General features: G+C 39.9%; 1 protein-coding gene across 7 annotated transcripts in view; it reads right to left on the bottom strand.

The window, feature by feature from the left end:
- Positions 1-22983, bottom strand: part of MAP3K20 (mitogen-activated protein kinase kinase kinase 20) — a 133985-nt gene that overhangs the window by 109730 nt on the left and 1272 nt on the right. For 5 of the 7 annotated variants that reach the window (XM_065561835.1, XM_042860727.2, XM_065561834.1 and 2 more), the window contains exon 2: positions 16280-16469. In XM_065561835.1, the coding sequence (XP_065417907.1) occupies positions 16280-16438 (159 nt within the window). In that variant the 5' untranslated portion in view covers positions 16439-16469. Of the gene's footprint in view, positions 1-16279; positions 16470-16627; positions 16803-22983 lie in introns of those variants that run through there. The other 2 variants (XM_005300411.5, XM_005300409.5) reach the window with 2 other exon arrangements.

The raw sequence follows: 22983 nt of genomic DNA, 5'->3' as shown, positions 1-22983 counted from the left end.
TTGGGTGGAAATGCAAAGTAATTAAAAATGCATAAAAAGTATTTTAATGTTTTTGTTGTATTTTATTAAATGCAACTACCTTAAATGTACTGGATACATAATAAAAAAATTGATCAAGAAGTTTATTAAACCATGTTTTGCATTTAAAACTAATTGACCTATTAAATAAGGGAAGTATCTGTAGTTAGTGAGTTGAGCTGATTATTTCTGGTCACTATGTCCTTCAAGATTTTGGAACTAGTAGATCCCATACTCTCACATCTAGATTTTATGCACAGATTTCAAGAGGAAAACAAGTGTTCCTGCTTTTTCAACTCCCAATGGGTTTCTGAACTTGGAATGAACTAGCCATTGACCTGAACTTGCTGAATAAACTGAAATGAAGAAAATACTCTCGCTGCACCTGCAGAAGAGGCTATTGCTATGAAAAGCTGGTTAATCACTTCAGCAAACTCTGGTTGCAGGTTCTTAGCTAGTGACTTCCAGCAGTTCAGGGTGCCTTTGTTGTTGTTTTTTGAAAATGGCAGCAAACATGTACTGCTTAATATTATTTTGGTATTTTAAATTGTAATAGATTATTTTAAGTTAAGGCCTTAACATAGGTTCACAATTTCAAATTTAATTTGAAATTTGTTTTTTATTATAAGTAAACCTGTTGTGACAGAGTGTTGGCTAGGAAATCCTGAGCCAGATCTCCGTCACACCAGTTCCAATCAGAAAAGGGGAATTGGAGCTGGCTGAGTAAGCCCAGGCCTAAGTGGCAAACAGGGAACAGCTGCCGGCCTCGTTAACCAGGGGCTACATAAAGGCTGGCAGGTAGAAAGCCAGGGAGTTAGAGGCCACTCTCCCCTGTTGGCTGCAGAAGCTAGTAGTCCTTGAGGCTTTAAGCCTGACATGGTCTGTAGCTACAAGGTAGTGGGAACTTGTACTATAAATAAAGAGCACAGGTGATTATACCAAAGCTGAGGTTTCTGGCTGGTTTGTGGGTGCAGAAGTGGCAGAAAATAAAGGGGCCCGCCTGCACCCTGTTACACCGGTTTTTGATTTAAATGTAAACAAATCTGATTTAAATACAAAATCTGGTTGTTTTTTTTTAAACATTGATTTTTATTCACCCTGTACAGTCTTAAATACTATTGTCTCAAATAATATCTAAGATTACTAGAACTGAAAGTGACTAGAGAAAAAATATTTTCTACCTTCTTTTCAAGTTGACAGCACTTTAGGTATAATCATTTAGTGTATTTCCCTACAGCTAGTTTCTTTTGTTTGTGCCGGTCTTTCTCAGGGTGACAGGGAAGAGGAAAAAAAATAGATCAGAACTAGGAGAAGATGCTTGCAAAAAACACATTGTGGCAGGAAGATTTTAGTAAGTGTGGTCTCCAACACTACTTTTAAACTATTTTTTAATGACTGATTTTCACGTCAACAGTCTCTCTATTTTGCAGGACTTGAAAAATACACTAACCTGTGGCGACTCTGTCTTTCCTGGGCGAGTGACAACAACTTGTGTAGAATCTAAGCTTTCATTTTAAAGATGTGTTCCTAGCCTGTATACTTGCAAAGTTAACTTTCCAAATGTGAACTGAATGCAAATCAATTTAGCACTCTCTTCCTAAGTCTGCAAACAGCTTCATTGCCTCTGTTACTGCTGCTACTTTGTTTTTGTTTTTACTGCTGCTACTGGGAACCCCAGTTTTTAAAAAATAGAATGCTATATGCTGGTATAGAAACATTAAATTTTAGCTCTGCCTGGCTCTCACCAAACTATACTACCATAGTGATGGGCTGTGAGGTTTTATTATGATTAAACTTAATTTTTCATTCTAAAAATCAGATTGGTTCTCCCATAAGGAAAGTACTAAGAGCTCAATCATGCTGGCCTTGGGTGGATGGATGTGGAAGGAAAAGAAAAGAAGGTGCAAGGCCTTCTGTCCTCCCCCTTTCATTCCAATGGAGGGGGAAGGCACAAACCCAGTGGGTTAGCACTAACCTATGTTAGCATTGCCACTGGCACTAGCCCTTCTACATGTGCTAGGGTGGACACGTGCTAGGCAATCGATCTACATATGATGGTTTCTCCCCCAAAGAGCTTATAAGGTAGGATCCAAATCCTGCGAACATGTAAAGAACTGCTCCTGTGCATAAAACCTGTGTGTAAGTATCTGTAGAACTGGGTCCTAAGTTGATCATATTAGACTCTGAGCTAGCATTTGCAATAGTCTCTTATTCATCACTTTATTTCTCCATTTGTCAGTCAAGAAACTATGTAAAATGGATGAAATTACATGATCCTTACTCAACTCATGAAGTCAACAGAAGTTTTGATTAACACTAGTTTTAGTTAAGCTGTTAATATTCCTCCAACCCCATATTAGGGATCCTAGAGAACAGAGACTCAGTCCACTGCTGGAAGGAAAAGCTAATTTATTGATGCTCCTATGCCTAGTATCCTACAGCGAGAGGGAGATGGACCTTTTAGTCTCGCCACACACCATTTTAAGAGCCCAACATACAGCATTTTCCTAGTTTCAACAAGAAAAATAAATAAATAATTTTCCATAACCAGGGCCTTTTGTGCTACTCTATGTTGTCATTAAACAAATTGTCTATAGCAGTGATACTCAGACCTCTGTGGTTCAAGTGCCCAATTGGCAATCAACATTACACAAAAGAGCACAGTAATGTGAATTTTTTGTTTCATTTGCCATAGTACTATAGATTCATATTTAAACGGTATGACAGGGGAAATGTTTAGTTAGTTGGTCAGTCATTTTGCTGCGAGAAATTTGACTGACCAAGTATTATTTTATCATTTATAACTGGCTAACAACATACTAAAAGCATCCTGATTGGTCACTATCTTAGACTGGTTATTAATTAAATCACACAGTGTTTTAATATCATGTACTGCAAAGAGCACGTTAGACATTATAGAGCCACTTGCGGCTTTCAAGCCTCAGTCTGAATATCACTGGTCTATAGTCTAAATAGTTGCAGAGAGAACACTCATAATGTGAGCTGAGTGTAAAATGACACAAGGATGTCTGCCTGAGTCTGCAAACAACCTGAGAGAAGCATGAATTTCTCCTATTAATATCTCTGAGTCATTAACAATGAAGTCTGAGGATACCTTAAAAGTCAACAATAACTAACAGCTAATAATTTCAGCAAAAGCCATGGGTCATTAAATGCCATGGCAAATATTAGGAGGGGACACAGCAGGGCAGCTATTTGGTGTCAAGGGTTGCCAATAGAGAGAAATTAGTAATGCAACTTTCCCTCCAAATTTAAAATAATCTGCACCTGCATAAAAGGAGAAGGAAAAGGGAGATGTATACGTTTCTGCAAAAAGCTTCAACAGCCTGCGGGACACCAAAGACTAAAACCATCTCCCCAAAAGCCCCAATTGTCCTCCAACAAGTTGCCAATCCCTTAGTCTTCCTATCACATCTTCTGTAATTCATTCACTAGCAATCCAAAAATTTGCTGCATACTGGAAATTTAAAATTGAGGCAGCATATATTAAATTTATTTTCAAAATAAAGAATAGACAGAATATCATACTGATTGTAACTGATTGTACTGGACAAGATGGGCAGTGGGAAGATAGGAAAGGGAGAGGATACACAGGACCACATACAAATCTAGGGTTCCTGCTGTATAATTTAGATTCACTATGCCACATGGGATAGGATAACCTATCACATGTATCAGGGGGTAGCTGTGTTAGTCTGTAACTACAAAAGCAACAAGGAGTCTGGTGGCATCTTAAAGACTAACAGATTTATTTGGGCATAAGCTTTCTTGGGTAAAAACCTCACTTCACTCTATGCATCCAAAGAAGTGAGGTTTTTACCCACAAAAGCTTATGCCCAAATAAATCTGTTAGTCTTTAAGGTGCCACCAGACTCCTTGTTGTTTTTGCTATCACATGTAGTAGAAATACCTTAGGTAAGAGGCATGAGATTAATATGTACCTTATCATGGACATTACTTTAGAAATTACCAATGTATGGGGCTATACCATATTCATAAATAGATCAATCATGTGATAAAATGCAGACAATTAGATTTTTGTGCCTGAGCTGTGATACATTTTCATGACCGTTTGGGGAGGCTGGCACAAGGGATTAGAACTTTTTTCCGGCGACCCAGTTGAAGAAAATTGTTGATGCCCACCATCCAACGGAGCTGGGGATGAGGGGTTTGGGGTGTAGGAGGGGGCTCTGGGATGGGGCAGGGGGTTGGGGTGCAGGAGGGGGGCAGGGCTCTGGGTCAGGCTGGGGATGAGGGGTTTGGGGTATGAGAGGGGGTCAGAGCTCTGAGCTGGGGGAGCAGGCTCTGGGGTGGGGCCAGGGATGAGGGGCTTGGGGTGCAGGAGGGGGCTCCAAGTTTGAGGGGGGCGCTCAGGGCTGGGGCAGGGGGTTGGGGCATGGGGTTGGGTCGCGAGCTTACCTCCAGAGGCTCCCAGTCAGTGGCGCAGCCGGTGTGCAGAGGCAGGCTTCCCGCCTGTCCTGGCACCGCGGACCGCGCTGCACCCCAGAAGCAGCCAGCAGCAGATCCAGCTCCTAGGTGGAAGCATGCAAGCAGCTCCGTGCAGCTCTCGCCTGCAGGCACCGCCTCCTCTAGCTCCCATTGGCTGGTAACTGGCCAATGGGAATGTGGAGCCGGTGCTCTGGGTGGGGGCAGCGCACAGAGCCCCATGGCTCCCCCACCTAGGAACCAGACCTGCTGATGTCCGCTTCTGGGGTTCAGAATGGTGTTGGAACAGGTAGGAACTAGCCTGCCTTACCGGGCAGCACCACCAATGGGACTTTTAATGGCCCAGCTGGAGGTGCTGACTACAGCCACCGCAACCTAGTACTTTCCATTCCACGACCCAGTACTGGGTCGTGACCCACAGTTTGAAAACCACTGGATTAGAAGATACAGTTAAAAAAGATACAGTTAGACGATATATACATACACAATGAAAAAATAAAGCTTATTTTTTCCAGCAATCAGCCTATTCTAAGGAGGTCAGACCATCTCTACCAACAGTGTCTCTACTAGATATTGATAGTGTTTTGGCATCGTATTGGTTGTGACAACAATAACTCTGAAGACTTAAGTAGCACTTGTGATCAATGCATCATTGAAGACTATCATCTGTCTACAGTCCCCAGGGAAAATAAGACAGACACACACACACACCCTATAGGATTTAAGCCCTCCATAAAAATCTCAGCCAAAGCCCAAGATTTGGTGGTGATGGGGGACTTCAACTATCCAAATATATGTTGGGAAAATAACACAGCGGGGCACAGCCTATCCAACAAATTCTTGGACTGCATTGCAGACAAATTTTTATTTCAGAAGGTTGAAAAAGCTACTGGGGGGAAGCTGTTCTAGACTTGATTTTAACAAATAGGGAGGAACTCGTTGAGAATTTGAAAGTAGAAGGCAGCTTGCATGAAAGTGATCATGAAATCATAGAGTTTGCAATTCTAAGGAAGGGTAGAAGGGAGTACAGCAAAATAGAGACGATGGATTTCAGGAAGGCGGATTTTGGTATGCTCAGAGAGCTGATAGGTAAGGTCCCATGAAAATCAAGACTGAGGGGAAAAACAACTGAGGAGAGTTGGCAGTTTTTCAAAGGGACACTATTAAGGGCCCAAAAGCAAGCTATTCTGCTGGGTAGGAAAGATAGAAAATGTGGCAAAAGACCACCTTGGCTTAACCACGAGATCTTGCATGATCTAAAAAATAAAAAGGAGTCATATAAAAAATGGAAACTAGGACAGATTACAAAGGATGAATATAGGCAAACAACACAGGAATGCAGGGGCAAGATTAGAAAGGCAAAGGCACAAAATGAGCTCAAACTAGCTACAGGAATAAAGGGAAACAAGAAGACTTTTTATCAATACATTAGAAGCAAGAGGAAGACCAAAGACAGGGTAGGCCCACTGCTCAGTGGGGAGGGAGAAACAGTAACAGGAAACTTGGAAATGGCAGAGATGCTTAATGACTTCTTTGTTTCGGTCTTCACCGAGAAGTCTGAAGGAATGCCTAACATAGTGAATGCTAATGGGAAGGGGGTAGGTTTAGCAGATAAAGTAAAAAAAGAACAAGTTAAAAATCATTTAGAAAACTTAGGGCCTGATGAAATGCATCAAGGAGCTAATAGAGGAAGTATCTGAGCCTCTAGCTATTATCTTTGGAAAATCATGGGAGACGGCATAGATTCCAGAAGACTGGAAAAGGGCAAATATACTGCCCATCTATAAAAAGGGAAATAAAAACAACCCAGGAAACTACAGACCAGTTAGTTTAAGTTCTGTGCCAGGGAAGATAATGGAGCAAGTAATTAAGGAAATCATCTGCAAACACTTGGAAACACTTGCAAGGTGGTAAGGTGATAGGGAATAGCCAGCATGGATTTGTAAAGAACAAATCATGTCAAACCAATCTGATAGCTTTCTTTGATAGGATAATGAGTCTTGTGGATAAGGGAGAAGCTGTGGATATGGTATACCTAGACTTTAGTATGGCATTTGATACGGTCTCACATGATATTCTTATCGATAAACTAGGCAAATACAATTTAGATGGGGCTACTATAAGGTGGGTGCATAACTGGCTGGATAACTGTACTCAGAGAGTTGTTATTAATGGTTCCCAATCCTGCTGGAAAGGCATAACAAGTGGGGTTCCGCAAGGGTTTGTTTTGGGACTGGCTCTGTTCAATATCTTCATTAACGACTTAGATATTGGCATAGAAAGTACGCTTATTAAGTTTGCAGATGATACCAAACTGGGAGGGATTGCAACTGCTTTGGAGGACAGGGTCATAATTCAAAATGATCTGGACAAATTGGAGAAATGGTCTGAGGTAAACAGGATTAAGTTTAACAAAGACAAATGCAAAGTGCTCCACTTAGGAAGGAAAAATCAGTTTCACACATACAGAATGGGAAGAGACTGTCTAGGAGGGAGTACGGCAGAAAGAGATCTAGGGGTTATAGTGGACCACAAGCTAAATATGAGTCAACAGTGTGATGCTGTTGCAAAAAAAGCAAACATGATTCTGGGATGTATTAACAGGTGTGTTGTGAGCAAGACACAAGAAGTCATTCTTCCGCTCTACTCTGCGCTGGTTAGGCCTCAACTGGAGTATTGTGTCCAGTTCTGGGCACCGCATTTCAAGAAAGATGTGCAGAAATTGGAGAGGGTCCAGAGAAGAGCAACAAGAATGATTAAAGGTCTTGAGAACATGACCTATGAAGGAAGGCTGAAAGAATTGGGTTTGTTTAGGTTGAAAAAGAGAAGACTGAGAGGGGACATGATAGCAGTTTTCAGGTATTTAAAAGGGTGTCATAAGGAGGAGGGAAAAAACTTGTTCACCTTAGCCTCTAAGGATAGAACAAGAAGCAATGGGTTTAAACTGCACCAAGGGAGGTTTAGGTTGGACATTAGGAAAAAGTTCCTAACTGTCAGGGTGGTTAAACACTGGAATAAATTGCCTAGGGAGGTTGTGGAATCTCCATCTCTGGAGATATTTAAGAGTAGGTTAGATAAATGTCTATCAGGGATGGTCAAAACAGTATTTGGTCCTGCCATGAGGGCAGGGGACTGGACCCAATGACCTCTCGAGGTCCCTTCCAGTCCTAGAATCTATGAATCTCCTGGAGAAAAGAGTGGAAGAACAACTTCAGCAGCAGGCACAGCCAAAGATTCTTACTAGACCACAACTATTCATTTTAGAACGTTTGAAGTGGACAGATTAGTAGCCAGAGTTCCCTGCCCAACAAATGCCACCAGTCAGTGGCTGAGGTGGAACAGACTACAGCACCATTCTCCTCAGAGTCAAGTTAAGTGTCTTAAATTATTTCTTTTTCACAAAAGGCAAATGAAGCAGGAGGCAAGGATGACTGTAGACACCATTAGCATAACTGAGCTGGTTACCAAGAAGATGGCCTTTTCCCCCCTCTTAAGTGTAATCAAAGAATTAAAATGGAGATTCTCAGAAGTTTTAGTAGAAGAAACATTCTATAAAAAAGTCTTATGTGCAGATACTGAGATGAAAGGAAAAAATAGTTCCTATAAAGAGCTGATAAAATGACATTAAAATCTCCCTTCATCACATACACCTCCCAGAAAGGAGATCCAGTCAAGACTGGCACTGAGTATCTTTAATATCTATAAACTGCAAGCAAAAAGAACACCTCTATTTTTAGTCCTGTCTGAGTTAAGTGTCAATTTCAGTTTGTTTTATTCTGTTTTACTCTGTTGCTTTTCTCTTGTTGCTCATGAAAGTCATTTGCAGTTCCTACTCTTGTGTCCCAGATTTAGCATTACACATACTCTCTTTTAAGACTGCAACCATTTGTGACATTCATGTGATTAAATTGAACTCATCTAGCTTGGAAGTTACATATATGGGCAGCATTTATGGGAGAGACCCACTCTGGAGGTGTATCACAAAATAAAAATGCAAACAAATTGTCTTTTTTTTTTTTTTTTACCATGTAACAAGTTCACTTTTATAAATCAATTTTAAAAAACAACAGCATAAGCTCCGTGCATAAACTAATCTAAACTGGAAAACCTGACAATATTAAACTCATTTCCATGGCGAGGAGCCAGATTTCAAAGACAACAGCATCAGATCTAGTGAAAACATATTTTTATACTTGATGCTCAACAAAACAAAAACACATTATCCAGGCATGACTGACAGGATAAAACACAGAGAATTAATAGCACTCTCAAAAATAACATTTTTGATTCACAAGTAGTAAGGCTGGTTCTGGTTCTCCAGAAATATTTTTTCAGTAATAGTTCGGTTTAATTTGCTTTTCTTTTAGCCACAATTCCCAATCTTCACCCTCAAAGTTTACAGTGCAGCTTGTACAGACCACCATCAGCACCTATGATGGATACTATAATGGCTGTTTTCTTACTACTGGTATGCTGCATAAAACTGAATTATTCTTTGTGTATGTTAGTATTCCTGTTATAAAAACCAATGTTTATATATGCTAGAAACTGAGTAAACAAACTAGACATATTGCTATTGTTCATCAATAGTGTAAGGATAGTCTGCAAGGTTTCAAAATACTGCTAAAGAACAGTGATGTTAAAATTAAATCAAAGCATTTTTCAGGCAAAATTCCACCAAGACAATCTGAGTAGTGCACCAATAGTTGCACATAAGAGCTAGTTAAACCTCTCTAACTTGCAAAGGCTCTTTATTTTATTTGCAGGTTTACTGGTTGGCAAAAATAGGGTTTCAAATTAATTTTTTCCAACACTAACAGTTATATCTGTAATCATCACAGTCTGCTAAAAAGATATTTATGGAAATGAGCTGCAGCATCTCAGCAACTTTAAAATATAAAAACGTATTTCTGAACATGCATAGTTTCTGAGAACAGTTACTCAAAACCCCCATAGTAATCCATGACCTGCGATGAATAATGACTGAACTGCCCAGTTCTACAATACAACAGAGGGGATTTTGGTTAGCAGATGCTGCTCAGTTAAAATGTAAAAAGGCAATGTCTAAAACAATAGGTGAATTTGAACATTTCCATCTGGTGGAAATCTGTGCTGGTTGAATTAGGGATGATTTCAGGATTAGCAGCACTTTGCAGGATTAGACCCTTAGGGCCCAATGCAACTCTGATTGACTTGGGGAATATCTTCACTACCAATGTTCTATTATAACGTGGCTGTGTAGTCGCGGCATCAGTGATGGGAGAGAGCTCTCCCAGCACTGTAAAAAAACCACCTCCACGAGGCGTTCCCAGCGCTGGTGCACTGTCTACACTACCACTTTACAGCGCTGAAACTTGCATCGCTCAGGGGGTATTTTTTCACACCCCTGAGCGAGAAAGTTTCAGTGCTGTAAAGTGGAAGTGTAGACAAGGCCTTAAATGGAAGTCAAATCAGGGACCCAGACCTTAATTCATTTTGACCATGCACAAAAACAACAGGCATTCATCATGGAGACTAGCAACATTCCTATAGTATAGGAAAGAATTCTATTTTTCCTGCACACATTTTAAACATCATACTACTCATCTGAATCATTAAATACTAGTTTATGAAAAGTAACTCATAGAACAGGTCCCTATTTATAACCAACCACCTCCCAGTATTCTGGATTGAACAGTAAAGCTGCAAATTAATTTTGTTTCTGCTGCTATTTTATAATCATTTGAGATGCAGTTTTGCAGTTTACAGAATCACTGAGTTTCAGCTTTGGTATTCAAATCAAGGCCTTGTAGAATATTTTTTCTTCTCAATATGCCTATTTATCTATGCTCAATCACACATATACATCCTTATATGCAGTCATATTTTATTGTTTGTCTGTCAGAAGTTGGTTTTTAGAGAGCTCTTCCCATTTCTCACAATTATTTAATTATGGCTTATAATGAAACTCTATGAGTTAACATTGAAAAATGTTTATTAATATGTTCATAACTAAGCTTCTCTGAATACATATTTAATTAAGATATGTAGGTACAGGTTTGGCTAGGCATTATCTTTAAGATATGTACAACTAGAGCTCATCCCATACTACTCTTTATTTTATTTTTATTTTTAATTAAAAAGAAACTGTAACTTTACTATATGGCTTTATTTATTTGGTTTATTTTTTTTCTTTTTGAACTCAAAATAACTCAAGAGAAAGATACTATAGCTCTTGACCTGGCTTCAACCATTGGAATCACAGCTAGCAATGACAAAACACTTATGAGAAAGCTCACCCAAAATGCTTCTATGGTTTTTTTCTTTAATCAATTGTTTTGGATCACTGGCACCAAATAATAGAAACAAAAGAGAATCAATCATGAAGTTTAAAAGGAAATTTACCAAAACGTTTACTTCCAAAGATACCATAAGCAGCAATAATTAGTTTCTCGGCTAAAACGCAAATTGTCCAAACATCAACTAAACAACATAAATATATACAGTTATAACAAGTTGCTGTTGATTATATTCAGAAAGATAAGACCTTATGGCTTTCAGTCATAATTCTGGATAAATTGAACAACATATTAAAAGAATCTTAACAATCACAGAGCTTATCTATACAGGGAACTCAGAAAGGTTAACAGAAGATGTGAATTTAAAGTAGATTGGTAAAACTGCTTTAAATCCTTGTGTGAGTGCTGTTATTCAGACTCTACTTTGGCAGTGGATTAAGCTGAACTGATTTAAGGCCACTTTAATTCTAAATAAACTCCCTTAACCCATGTGGACATTAACTAATCCATTTAAAAACCACACCTTTTGTTAATTCAGATTAATTTTTCTGAGTATTTTTGTAGATAAGCCTACGATTTAGAGTTTAAGGCCAGAAGGGACCATTGGATCATTTAGTCTGATATCCTGTATATCTCAGGCCATTAAATTTTAACCGATTTCCCCTGTATTGAACCCAATAATTTCTGTTTGGCTAAAGCATGTCTTCCAGTCTTGATATGAAGACATCAAAAGCAGGAGAATCCACAACTTCCCTTGGTATTTTGTGCCAATGGTCAATCACCCTCACTCTCCAGTTTGAATATGTCTGACTTGAACTTCCTGCCATTGATTCTTGTTATGCCATTCTCCAATAGATTAAAGAGCCCTGTAGTAGCTGGTATTTTCTCACTGTGATGGTGCTTATACACTGTAATCAAGTCACCTCTCAATTTTCTTTTGATAAGCTAAACAGATTGAGCTGTTAAAGTCTCTCAAGAGAAGACGTTTTCTCCAGCCCTTGAAGCATTTTTGTGGCTCTTTTTAAAATCTGAATACCAGAACTGAATACAGTATTCCAGTATCAGTCTCACCAATACCACATACAGCGGTAAAACCACCTCTCTATTCCTACTTGCTATTTTCCTGATATACAGTAAAAGCTGTGTTATCCGGCACTTTATCAACCAGAGAGCTCTATAAACTGGCATTTCTAATCTTCATTGAAAGTCTGGTTTATAGTTCATTTGGCACGGGGCCGTCAGGCTTCCTACCTGGCTCTGTGTGGCTCCCCGGAAGCGGTGACATGTCCCTGCTGCTCCTAGGCAGAGGAACGGCCACAGGGGCTCTGTGCGCTGCCCCTACCCTGCCCCGAACAGGGGCTCAGCAGCTCCCATTGGCCAGGAACCACAGCCAATGGGAGCTGAGGGAGCAGTGCCTGTGGGCGGAGGCAGCGTGCAGAGCCGCTTAGCCGCACCTCTCCCTAGGAGCAGCAGGGACATGTTGCCGCTTCCAGGGAGCCGCCCGAGGTGAGCACCGCCTGGATAGGCACCCCCCCACCCCCTCCTGCGCCCAACCCCCAGCCCCAAGCCCCTTCCCGCATCCGAACTCCCTCCCAGAGCCTGTGCCCCGCACCGTGCCCCAGCCCTGAGCCCCCTCCTGCACCCAAACTCCCTTCCTCTTAGTTAACGAGAATTTTTGACTTACTGGCACCCCCCATACACCCAACATGCTGGATAAAGCTTTTACTGTACATACAAGGATTGCATTTGTCCTTTTTCCCACAGCATCACACTGGGAACTCATGTTGAGTTGCTTGTCAACTATGACCCTAAATCCTTCTCAGAGACACTGCTTTCCAGAATACAGTCCCCTAATCTATAGGTATGGCCAGCATTCCTCTTTCCTGCATTCCTGCATTTGACTGCAATAACAGACATTTTGTTTGAATGGGCCCATCCTACTCAGATCACTCTGTACGACTTCTAGGGTGGCCAGACAACAAGTGTGAAAAATCGGGAAGCGGGTGGAGGTAATAGGAGCCTATATAAGAAAGACCCAAAAATAGGGACTGTCCCTATAAAATTGGGACATCTGGTCACCCTAACGACTTCCCTGTCATTTTTTAAACACACCACCAATCTTTATGTCATCTGCAAATTTTATCAGCAATGACTTTATATTAACTTCCAGATCACTGTTGAAAAATGTTGAATAGCACCAGGATTAATACCAAACTCTGTAAAACCCAAATAGAAACATTCACATTCCATGATGATCGCCCATCATTTTTCTGAGATCTGTCAGTTAGCCAGTTCTTAATCCATTTAATATGTGTGCCTCACTGACACTGTATAGCGCTATTTTTTTAAATCAGAAAAGTCTTACAAAAGTCTAAGTCTATTACATCTATGTAGTTACATTTATCAACCAAACTTGCAATCTCATCAAAGAATGAAATCAAAGTTTTTTGACAAGACCTATTTTCAATAAAACTACGTTGATAGGCATTAATTATGTTCCCATCCTTTATTAATTGAATCCCATAAAAGCTTTTTCATTATTTTGCCCAGAATTGATGTCAGGCTAACCAGCCTATAGTTACCATGGTTAACAATTGCTTTAAATAGTTTGCATCAAATAATTAGCAAATCATAATACACGCTGCCAATTCATGTTTGCACAGTGACATTTGCCATTGCTACCAAAGGTCAGGGTTTTTTCAAATTTTAAATCAGTCACAATATATTTGTGTTGGTTTGCAACCCTGGTCTTAGCCAGGAAGCAAAACAAAACAATTCCTTTTTTTTTTATAAAATATACTTATTTTTTTAGAACTGGGCAAAATCTTCAGACAAAACTTTTCTTTGCCAAAATATGCTGATTTGGGTCAATAGAAACATTTTGTGAAATTGATAACAATTCACCAAATGGTTTCCATTGACAAAACAAACAACAAAATCCCAAAAAATCAAAATGTTTTGTTTTGGCCTTTTAAAAATGAAACATTTTGATTTTTAAATTCAGTACAACTTCATGTTTTGAGTTTTACTTCAATTTTATTTAAGAATTAATTTTAAAAGGTTTTATTTAATCTGGAAGACATTTTTAAAAAACAACAACACTTTTTTGGTTTGCTGAACATTTTTTTGTCATGGATCGACCTGAAATGAAATTTTGATTCAATTTTTTGGTATGGCCTGCGAACCAAAAAAAAAAAAAAATTAAGTTATTCCCACAGCTCTATTTAAATAAAATTAATTTGTATTAATTTTTTTCATTAACTTTCTTAAAAACTGAATTTCTATCCTGAATTTCAATGCAACTGAGCATCTGTATCTCCCATTGACCACATCACTGACCACAGGAGATATGGGGATTTGACATCTTAATTTGGACTGTCATCTGAAGTGGAAAACAATCATGCTCTCCAAATGCTACCACATTCAAGACACCATCAAGTCTGAATATTTAATAGATATAATATCCTTAAAATCTTTTTTTTTCCTCTTTAGCTGATAACTGACTCTATAACGCATTTTGCTATTCTGTGGAGTAAGACGATTGTGTGCAAATCAGAAGGATTTAGTACTGGAAAGGCCACCTACGGATTAGACAATTCCCTTCCACAAGGGTATGTTTTTACTGCAGAGTTAATCCAGCTGATCGACACCCAGATTAGTTTAGCCTGAGTGTGAGCAGCTACATTGCATGACCCTATCCAAGTTACTGCATTCTCACTGGTGCTGCACTCCCCTGTGTGTCACCAGGGCTTCTAGGGGTATATTCCATAGTTCTTTATGCTGCAGTAAGCTGAGTCGGTCTATGATTCTCTCTCAGTGAATCATGGGAGAATTTGTCCATCCTTCTGGTCATTTGGGGTTGGGGGAGGAGGAATTGTGGGAAGGCATTGGAGGACTATCAGCGCTTGAGTGATTTAGGACTGTGTCCTCACTGCAAAGTGAGCCTGAAAGTGGAACCTAGTCTCTAACTTGCACCCCCAGCCAGATCAGTTGAAAGCACCATTGAATTTGGGTGAGGTTTTACTGTGTGGTCGTGAGGGGAGTTAGGGGTAGTACCCAACTAAAAGCTGGGGCTAACTCTATGAAGACCTACACCATGGAGGGTGCAGGACCAAGGCTGCTCCCTCAATCACAGGCCAGAAGGTTAAGAGGGCAAAAGAGGAGAGTGCAACTGTTTCCTATTACTATCTGGTGATCTGTTTGGCCAACAGTACTGAATGGGACTAGTAGTCCACAGAATGCACTTTGCTCTTCTCCTTCAGAGCAAGGCCGGATTAACTCTCCTGTGGGCCCGGGGCTATTAGATTTTGTGGGGCCCCTGTATACAAATCTTTTTCCTAATTTAAAACAAAATGATCACAATTATGGCATCGAGGCTATTAATGCTATGCTAAACTTGCCTTTTAATTAACAAAGCTGTTCTGTGGTTACATTTCAGTCCTTACCTTAGAACAGCTGTTATATTAGTTTATTTCTGGGAGGGAGTTTGGGTGCAGGAGGGGGCTCCAGGCTGGGGCAGAATGTTGGGGTGCAGGAGAGGGTGCGGGCTGTGGATGAGTTTGGGTGCAGGAGGGGGCTCCAGGCTGGGGCAGAATGTTGGGGTGCAGGAGAGGGTGAGGGGTGCGGGCTGTGGATGAGTTTGGGTGCAGGAGGGGATTCTTACCTGGGGCAGGGGGTTGAGGTGCAGGCTCCAGCTGGGAGGCGCTTACTACAGGTGGCTCCTGGCTGGCGGTGCAGCAGGGCTCAGGCAGGCTGTCTGCCTGCCGGGGCCCCATGTCGCTCCTGGAAGCAGTCGGCTGCTGGCATATCTCTGCACGCCCCGGGGGGAGGTGGACAGTGCGTCTCTGTGCGCTGCCTACACCCGCAAGCGCCGCCCCCGCAGCTCCCATTGGCCGGTTCTCAGCGATTGGGAGCTGCGGGGACGGTGCTGGGCCAGTGTGCGGAGCTGTCTCCCCCCCCCGCCAGGGGCTGCAGAGACATACGAGCAGCCGTCCACTTCCAGGAGTGGCGTGGGGCCACGGCAGGCAGGTAGTCTGCCTGAGCCGTGCTGCGCCGCTGGACTTTTAACGGCCCGGAGATTGCGATAGACTGGTAGATGCTCCAGGATTGACCAGTTGTTCGCAATCGACGGGTTGGTGACCACTGAACTATATATAATTATGGATTTATTTTTGCAGGGCCCCGCTTGGCCTGAGGACCTTGGCTGCAGCCCCTAAAACCCCTGTGTTAATCCAGCCCTGCTCCAGAGGGTCACCGTGGCAAGGGAGCTCTGAGAGAGGGAAGAGGAAGTAGGGCAGAATAAAGCAAGAAGGGAGAATCTTGTGGGACAGATGCAGAAGACACTCAGCATGTTTAAACTCTTAACAACTACCATTCATCTGGCTTAAATAACTAAACAAACAAACAAAAAAATCCCCAGGAGGTCTTCCTTGATCAGCAACAGAGAGGAAAACATTCAGATATTATTTACAGTAATTTGTTTCATAACAGGAAAAAAACCAGAAGTGAATTCTTACCTCTTTCTCTATTTTGAGCAGCTTCTTTACAGCCACCTCTTTGTCCTGTGATATCCATCGAGCTCGATAAACACTCCCAAAACTCCCTCCGCCACAGCTTTCAAAGAACTGCAAGTCATCAAATTTAATTTGCACAAATGAAGCACTGAGAGACGACATCTCATAATGACAAAATATACCACAACAAAATCTGTAAGGAGAAAAGGTCTAATTAATACATCTGTTCCACAGAATTATTACACTCCTAATCATGCTTTAGATATCATAAAGCAAGAACCGATTGCCATAAACAAGTTACAGCAAAAACCACTGAACAGATCAAAGGGAAAATAAAGTTAAGAAACTCACATGCCAATAGCCTATGCAAACATTTTATAGAGTTTGTACAGACTCTGAGAAGCAGCTGTTTGTAGAGAAATGGTTAGAAATTTTCCTTGGATTTAGTGACGTTTCCTGAACACACTGGAGTAGCACTGCAAAAGACTAGTGCGTCAACAGGTCCCCTAATATGAAGCACACTGACAAACGGGAAATGCACTTTCAACTGGAGCTTGCATAGGAGTTCTGGAATCTGGAGCATGCAATCTCTCCATGTTGTGTGATCACTTCACACAAAATATACATAGCCTAAGCAACTGAACATTCTGGCAAGAGTGCAACTGTAAGCCTGAGGCCCATGTACTCTCCGTACACTGAGAAAGGTAGAAGTACTTGTCACAAAGACGTGGAAAAAGATGGCCAAAATAAAAATCTCTTCCCAAAGTAACTCAGTTGTGCTTGCATGTTATAACAAAGCATAAGTGGAAAATAATTTCTCAGTTCTAATATGTGAAATCCTGTGCATACTGCCAAGAATGGATTTTACAGTTTTAAGAGATCATACCATATTTGTTGTCAGAGGAACAAACTGTTCTTCCAGTAGATCATAAAGTGATAAATCCTATGGCTGTAGCAGATTTTTTTAAATGTTATCACCTAAGTGAGTGGCTGATCACTCACAGCTATCACATTTGTGGATTGATTTTGAATCTCTTTTTATAGAGGTGTAAGCTAAAAAGGCTTTGATCCTCAGTGGCGCTGCCGAGCATGTGGGATCCTGCAGTTCTTGCAAGGTTTCAGTAAGATGATTTGTCAGAGGCTTGATTCCACACAAACTTGCACCAGTTTAATTAAACAGGTTTAGATAAATCAGGGCAAATCCCTCTGTGGAAAATTGTATTTCAGTTTAAGAGTGGTTTATTTTGGTTTAGGTTAAACCAGTTCTTAATTATTTGTCTTTTGATTATGGATTATCTTAAACTAAACCAAAATAAGCGTGTCCAGGCAGCCTCTGCACCAATTAAAATTACACCATGAGTTAAACCAGTGCAACTCTGTGTTTAGACAAGTCCTTACGTTTTCTATAGTACTCATCAACATAGCATCTAAGCATTGTGTACTGTGTGGGGCCTGGACTATCTTCTAGGTTACATATCTGAATGGTGCCTAGCGCAAAGGAGCCCAGATCACTGACTGGGGTTCCTAGGCTCTACTGTAATACTAAAAATGATAATGGTTTCCCCCCCAAGATTTCAATACAACTGTGCTATGGATTTTAGATTACAGCTGACTAGAAATCCAGTTTCAGTCACTATGTGGTTACTGCAGGTCTCCAGATGTGAAGCAACAACTGGTTCTTTAAACATTGCCTAGGGTCTACCTGCAGTGTCCTCTCAGTTTTCTTGCTTACTTTTAAACATCTTTACTATCCACTGACAAAGTCCTACAAGGCTAAAAACACTGGTTGAATATTTAGTCCATGATGCAAGATACAACATAATACTTTTATTGAAGGCATTTTCTTCAAGAGGCAAATTTGGGACACAGAATTTAGCAACAAACAGTTTGTCTCCCAGACCATCTGTGAGGGAATATAGGTTCTTTTTCTTACCAAATCCTCTGAGCTGAAGTGCACTGTTGTTGGTGTGTTGTGCGCTGGGATGAATCTTATTTATGTGGCAACCTTTTTTGGTTGCTTCCCTAAACAAGTCTATTGTTGACTATTGTTATTGCATTTACTTTGGTGTTTATTAATCTTATGTGGTTCAAATCCTTTGAAAGTGTGCTGTATTTGAGAACAGAGATTGGTCAACTTTCCCAACTAGGGTGACCAGATGTCCTGATTTTATAGGGACAGTCCCGATATTTGGGGCTTTTTATTATATGGGCTCCTATTACCCCCCACCTCGTCCCGATTTTTCACACTTGCTATCTGGTCACCCTATTCCCAACATTCCAGACTGTTTTGGATAAACTCAATTTTATCTTCCTGCTTCTTTGCCATTAGCCCCTTATTTTCTTGTGTCCAGGAACAGCCCATTTGTGCTCTTCGCTTCAACAGTTTTCACAGCTAATTATTATTGTTTATGCAGTACTACAGGTGTACATGGTGCTTTACAGACAAATGAAAAGACAAACTTCCTACCCTGAGGATTTATATCATAAAGCCACAATCCTGCAAACACTAATGCACCTACTTAACTTCACTCACGTGAGCAGTCTCACTATAGACAATGGAATTATTAATTGCTGTAAAGTTACTTGCATGCATAAATGTATACAGGATTGGACCATAAATTAGACAGAGAATCGTAAACAGGTGATGACAAATGGTTGAGCTGGAGATGACAGAAGGAACAGAAACAAAGGGAGAGGGAAAATGCTTTTGGGGAAACAGGTAAATTATTTCCTGTATTTACCATTTGCATTAAATAGTTGTCAGAGCTACCTAATTATTTTAAATTACTGTAGAACCTACAGATCCCATAACCCATACACACAGAATAAATGACTCACCTGGCTTCTCAAAGATTTACTAGCACAGAGCAAGATCTTATGCTATTAAGATTTTGTTACTTAGACAATATATACCTCTCAACGTTTACTAGTACACTAGAAAGGATAAATAAAACTGAATTACAGTTGTCACATAAGTGAACAATGTATATTTTGTGATGTTGCTTTACTCACTCACTAATTCCCAAAATCCACAGTGGGTCTTTCCCATCAATGAGAATTACTAAAAGTTATTTTATGTCTCCCTAACTTTACTCCTTTCCAATGCAAACAGTTTATCTACTACTGTCTACAAGCCTAGAGACATCTGAGTCACTGGCATACTATATCATTAATATATTTTAAAGATGACACACTGGTTCATATTGCATTCTTCAAAATATATTTTCCAATGAGGTCATGGGAGATTTATGCAGGTAACTGCTATTAATACAGGTATCTGTAATTAATGCCAACATGAGTTATGCACAGTCGCCCTCTTCTGGATGAGAGAATAGACCTATTTGAATGTTATTTCATATCTACAGTATAGCTACAAAACAGCTAATCCTCAGCTGGAAACTTTAATCCCTTTGTTTTGTGGGAGAAAACAATTGTTTGGGTATATCTGTTACTACTATATGAGCATTACACGTGCCGTTATTAATTAACTTGTCATCATGTTTTAAGAGATACTTTACCATTGTGTGCCAAATCTGGGTTTATACAGTGGATCAACAGAAAATTATTATAGTTCATTAGGCCCCAGACTGAGTTTTTATACTTCTACTCCAAAACAAGTGCTTCACTCTTCTACTCTCGAGCACTGCGTTTTCAGATCTTTTCAGACAAGAGCATCTTTCATTGTAAGTCTTCTGTTTTGCCTCTTTCAAAAAGAACTACCACAATAGCCTGAAACTTTGTACTCCCTACAGTTCTATCATTTTTAGAGCTTCTGGCTGTTATTGTACTATAGCAGCGGGGGGAACTATATTAATTGGCTTTGTTGTCTGTGAAGCGAAGCTGTGGCAGCTCAGTAATACTGTGAATGATAAGTATTTGAAGCAATGGTTCAGTCATTATCTCTCTCTCTCAGGTATTTCCAAAGTAGCTATCACCTTATGAAAATAAAGAGTTTTCCTTTCTTGAACTTCAATTTTGATTTCTATCAGTTAACGTGAGCTGGAAGTAATACAACCCAAGAACTGAAGCCATCTTCTCCTTTGAAAGATTTTTTTCCCCCTCCTTACAATAATTTCTGCAGCGATCTTAGAAATTGTTGACTTTTCCACCAAAGAGAAGAGGATCTAAGAAACATGCAGTTGTATTTTAGATTTCTATTTTAATTCAGTGACTAGCAGTCTGTTATTGTATGTCGCTTTGTATCCAAATTGTTCGGCAACAGCATGCTTAACTCAATACAGTAATAAATTCTCAGCATGCTCAACACCATCTGATAGCTAGCCATTAATGTCCACATTTAACTATGGGCCTCATTCATTTCTAAGTGGGAATAACCAGCCTACGAAAGAGAAAGCTCTGTTTTGAAACTCAGAATTTCCTCCAATTTCTTCCATTGGGAATGGAGGCACGAAGGGTGGTTTGCTCTCTCCCATCTTCCCTTAACACACAGATCTTGCAGGATCCACAGAAGACAAAAGGCACCTGCCAGATACTCTCTGCCTTCACTCTGTCATCAAGCCTCACTAGCTCCTACAAAAAGAGAAGTTTTTGGGGGCTTTCCCTGGATCTTCTCTAATGAATGAGGGAGCCCTGCAGCACTGAATGGGAAACAGTGCAAATTAATCCTGCCTCAGGTTGTGCTGTGTTTCATTGTTAGCATATGGAACCTGATGAAGCCCATCCACTTCACCTGTCCTCTCCAACTCTGCAAAAGAGCTTGCATGTGTTGGATGGGGAAATACTACAGAGGAAAAACTCCCCTCTTCAGTATGTGCACAGGGAAGACAGAGCCCTAATATTTTATCAGTTACTACTCATATTGTAGATCGAGTTGCCACTGACTGTTTACATGTAAGAGAGAGACATAAAAAAGGAACAGGATTAGCACAACTTGCATAATATATCTGGGTCCCAATATACCTGTGTTAGATTTGTGTGCGTTTATAAAGCAGAGTACTGAATCTGTCCTGTTGCACACATCCCTGGAGCTATTTTAATATTCAATTGTTTGGATTACTTCTAGCGATCCCATTACAAATTATCATAGGGAACTACTAAATTATTCACTCCCCTTACTGCACTTTCTGATTTTGTAACATGGTCGAAGTAGATTTCAGTGCTTTTTTGGGGTCGCACACTGCCAACATATTGCCAATAAAGTAAGACTACATTTGTACTAGCTTAAAATACACTGTAGCATGTGCCAAGTTTCCTTATTTGGCAAAACAGTTCCTTGGCTTTCAAGATCTTTGGCCATCCATTTTTAGACCATCCTCAAGCTTTTGTATTCTGATACCGTCTCTAGTCCTAGAAGAGGTCAAATATATTCCATTCAATAGCAAAATTTAAAAATTAAAATAAAAACATAAAAAGGAGTTGTCCATTGCTTTGTCTGACTGGAAAAGGGGCAAGGAATCACTGTGGTAATCTGTTAACCGGGGCATTACATAAAGAAATAAATAATGCAGGAGAAACTTTTTGTATATAAAACAGAGCCATCATCACTCCATTGTTTATGATAAAAATTAAAGGATAAGATGTAAATTCCATGCAATGTTCCAAAATAAATATTTTGCTAATCTTCCTCTAATTCTTACAATAAATTGAGACAAAATCAACACTGCTACATTTCCCAACCTACCAAACTTCCTAAATCAGTTTAATAATGCACTACAGTAGCGAAGATTTAAAACTAGGTTCTGCACACCTTCATCACATGCTTAATTATAGTTCTGCAATCTCGTCTGTCTGAAAACTAAGGAATTATAAAACTTCTGTAACTTATTTCTAATTTTGTCTAAATAGCTGAAGTTTATATATCTGTTAGTTTTAGAGAATGATCGCACAATTTAGTGCTTAGTTTAAATGATTCAGAACAATTCTATTTTAGATCTATATAGCATTGCATGTGGAGATTAAAGACTCTGCATGTTTCATTTTAAATAGAAAATATACACTCAGATACTAGGTTTGCGCCACAACTAAGTCACTTGCACCATTTTAGTTACAACTTTACACTATTATTTCCTAACAATGTAGTCACCAATGTACACAACATGGTTAAAGAGTTTACAATACAAGGTTTTGATTTTGCAATCAGATCTATGGAGCGATGGGCCTCCACACAGGCACCAGCATATCTGATTCCAGGATCAACATCTACATATTTTGTCAGAGTATTGATTTGTTTAGCTTCATTAGTCTCAAGAAGCCTGCTCCTACTCCCACTAAATTCATCCATGCAGGACTGGGCCCTAAAGATGTTTCCAAATCACCACCCCACCGAGCTACATCTGTCCCAGTTAATCCAGTATTTTCAAATTAGTTCTGCTTTCTGAAATAAAAAAATAAATATCCATTGCATAATGATGGTTAACCACTGAACCTCTAAGAGAATCATGCTGGATGCTGGTTTATGGAAGAAATATAAAAATAAAGTCAGAGTCGAGGCAAGAAATAGTATAGATGTAGAAATAGCACAACACAGAAAAAAAATGACAGAAAGAATATATTGCTTTGCTGTGAGGGTGGGCAGGAATGTTAAATTCAAGTGTTCGAACTGAGGGAGTGCAAAATCGGAAGAGGCAGCATCTGTTCAGTGTATTTAGTATGTGTATATAAAATGAATTCACTTGAAATCTGATTTAAAAAGAGGACTTTCTCTTTGTTAAATGTTAACTGTCCAAGTCCTGCATATAATCAGAAAT

Source organism: Chrysemys picta, chromosome 11, assembly GCF_011386835.1.
Source record: "Chrysemys picta bellii isolate R12L10 chromosome 11, ASM1138683v2, whole genome shotgun sequence".
NCBI classification, from domain to species: domain Eukaryota; kingdom Metazoa; phylum Chordata; order Testudines; family Emydidae; genus Chrysemys; species Chrysemys picta.
Note: the sequence above shows the minus strand (reverse complement) of the source record. Positions and strands in the feature narration are given on the sequence as shown.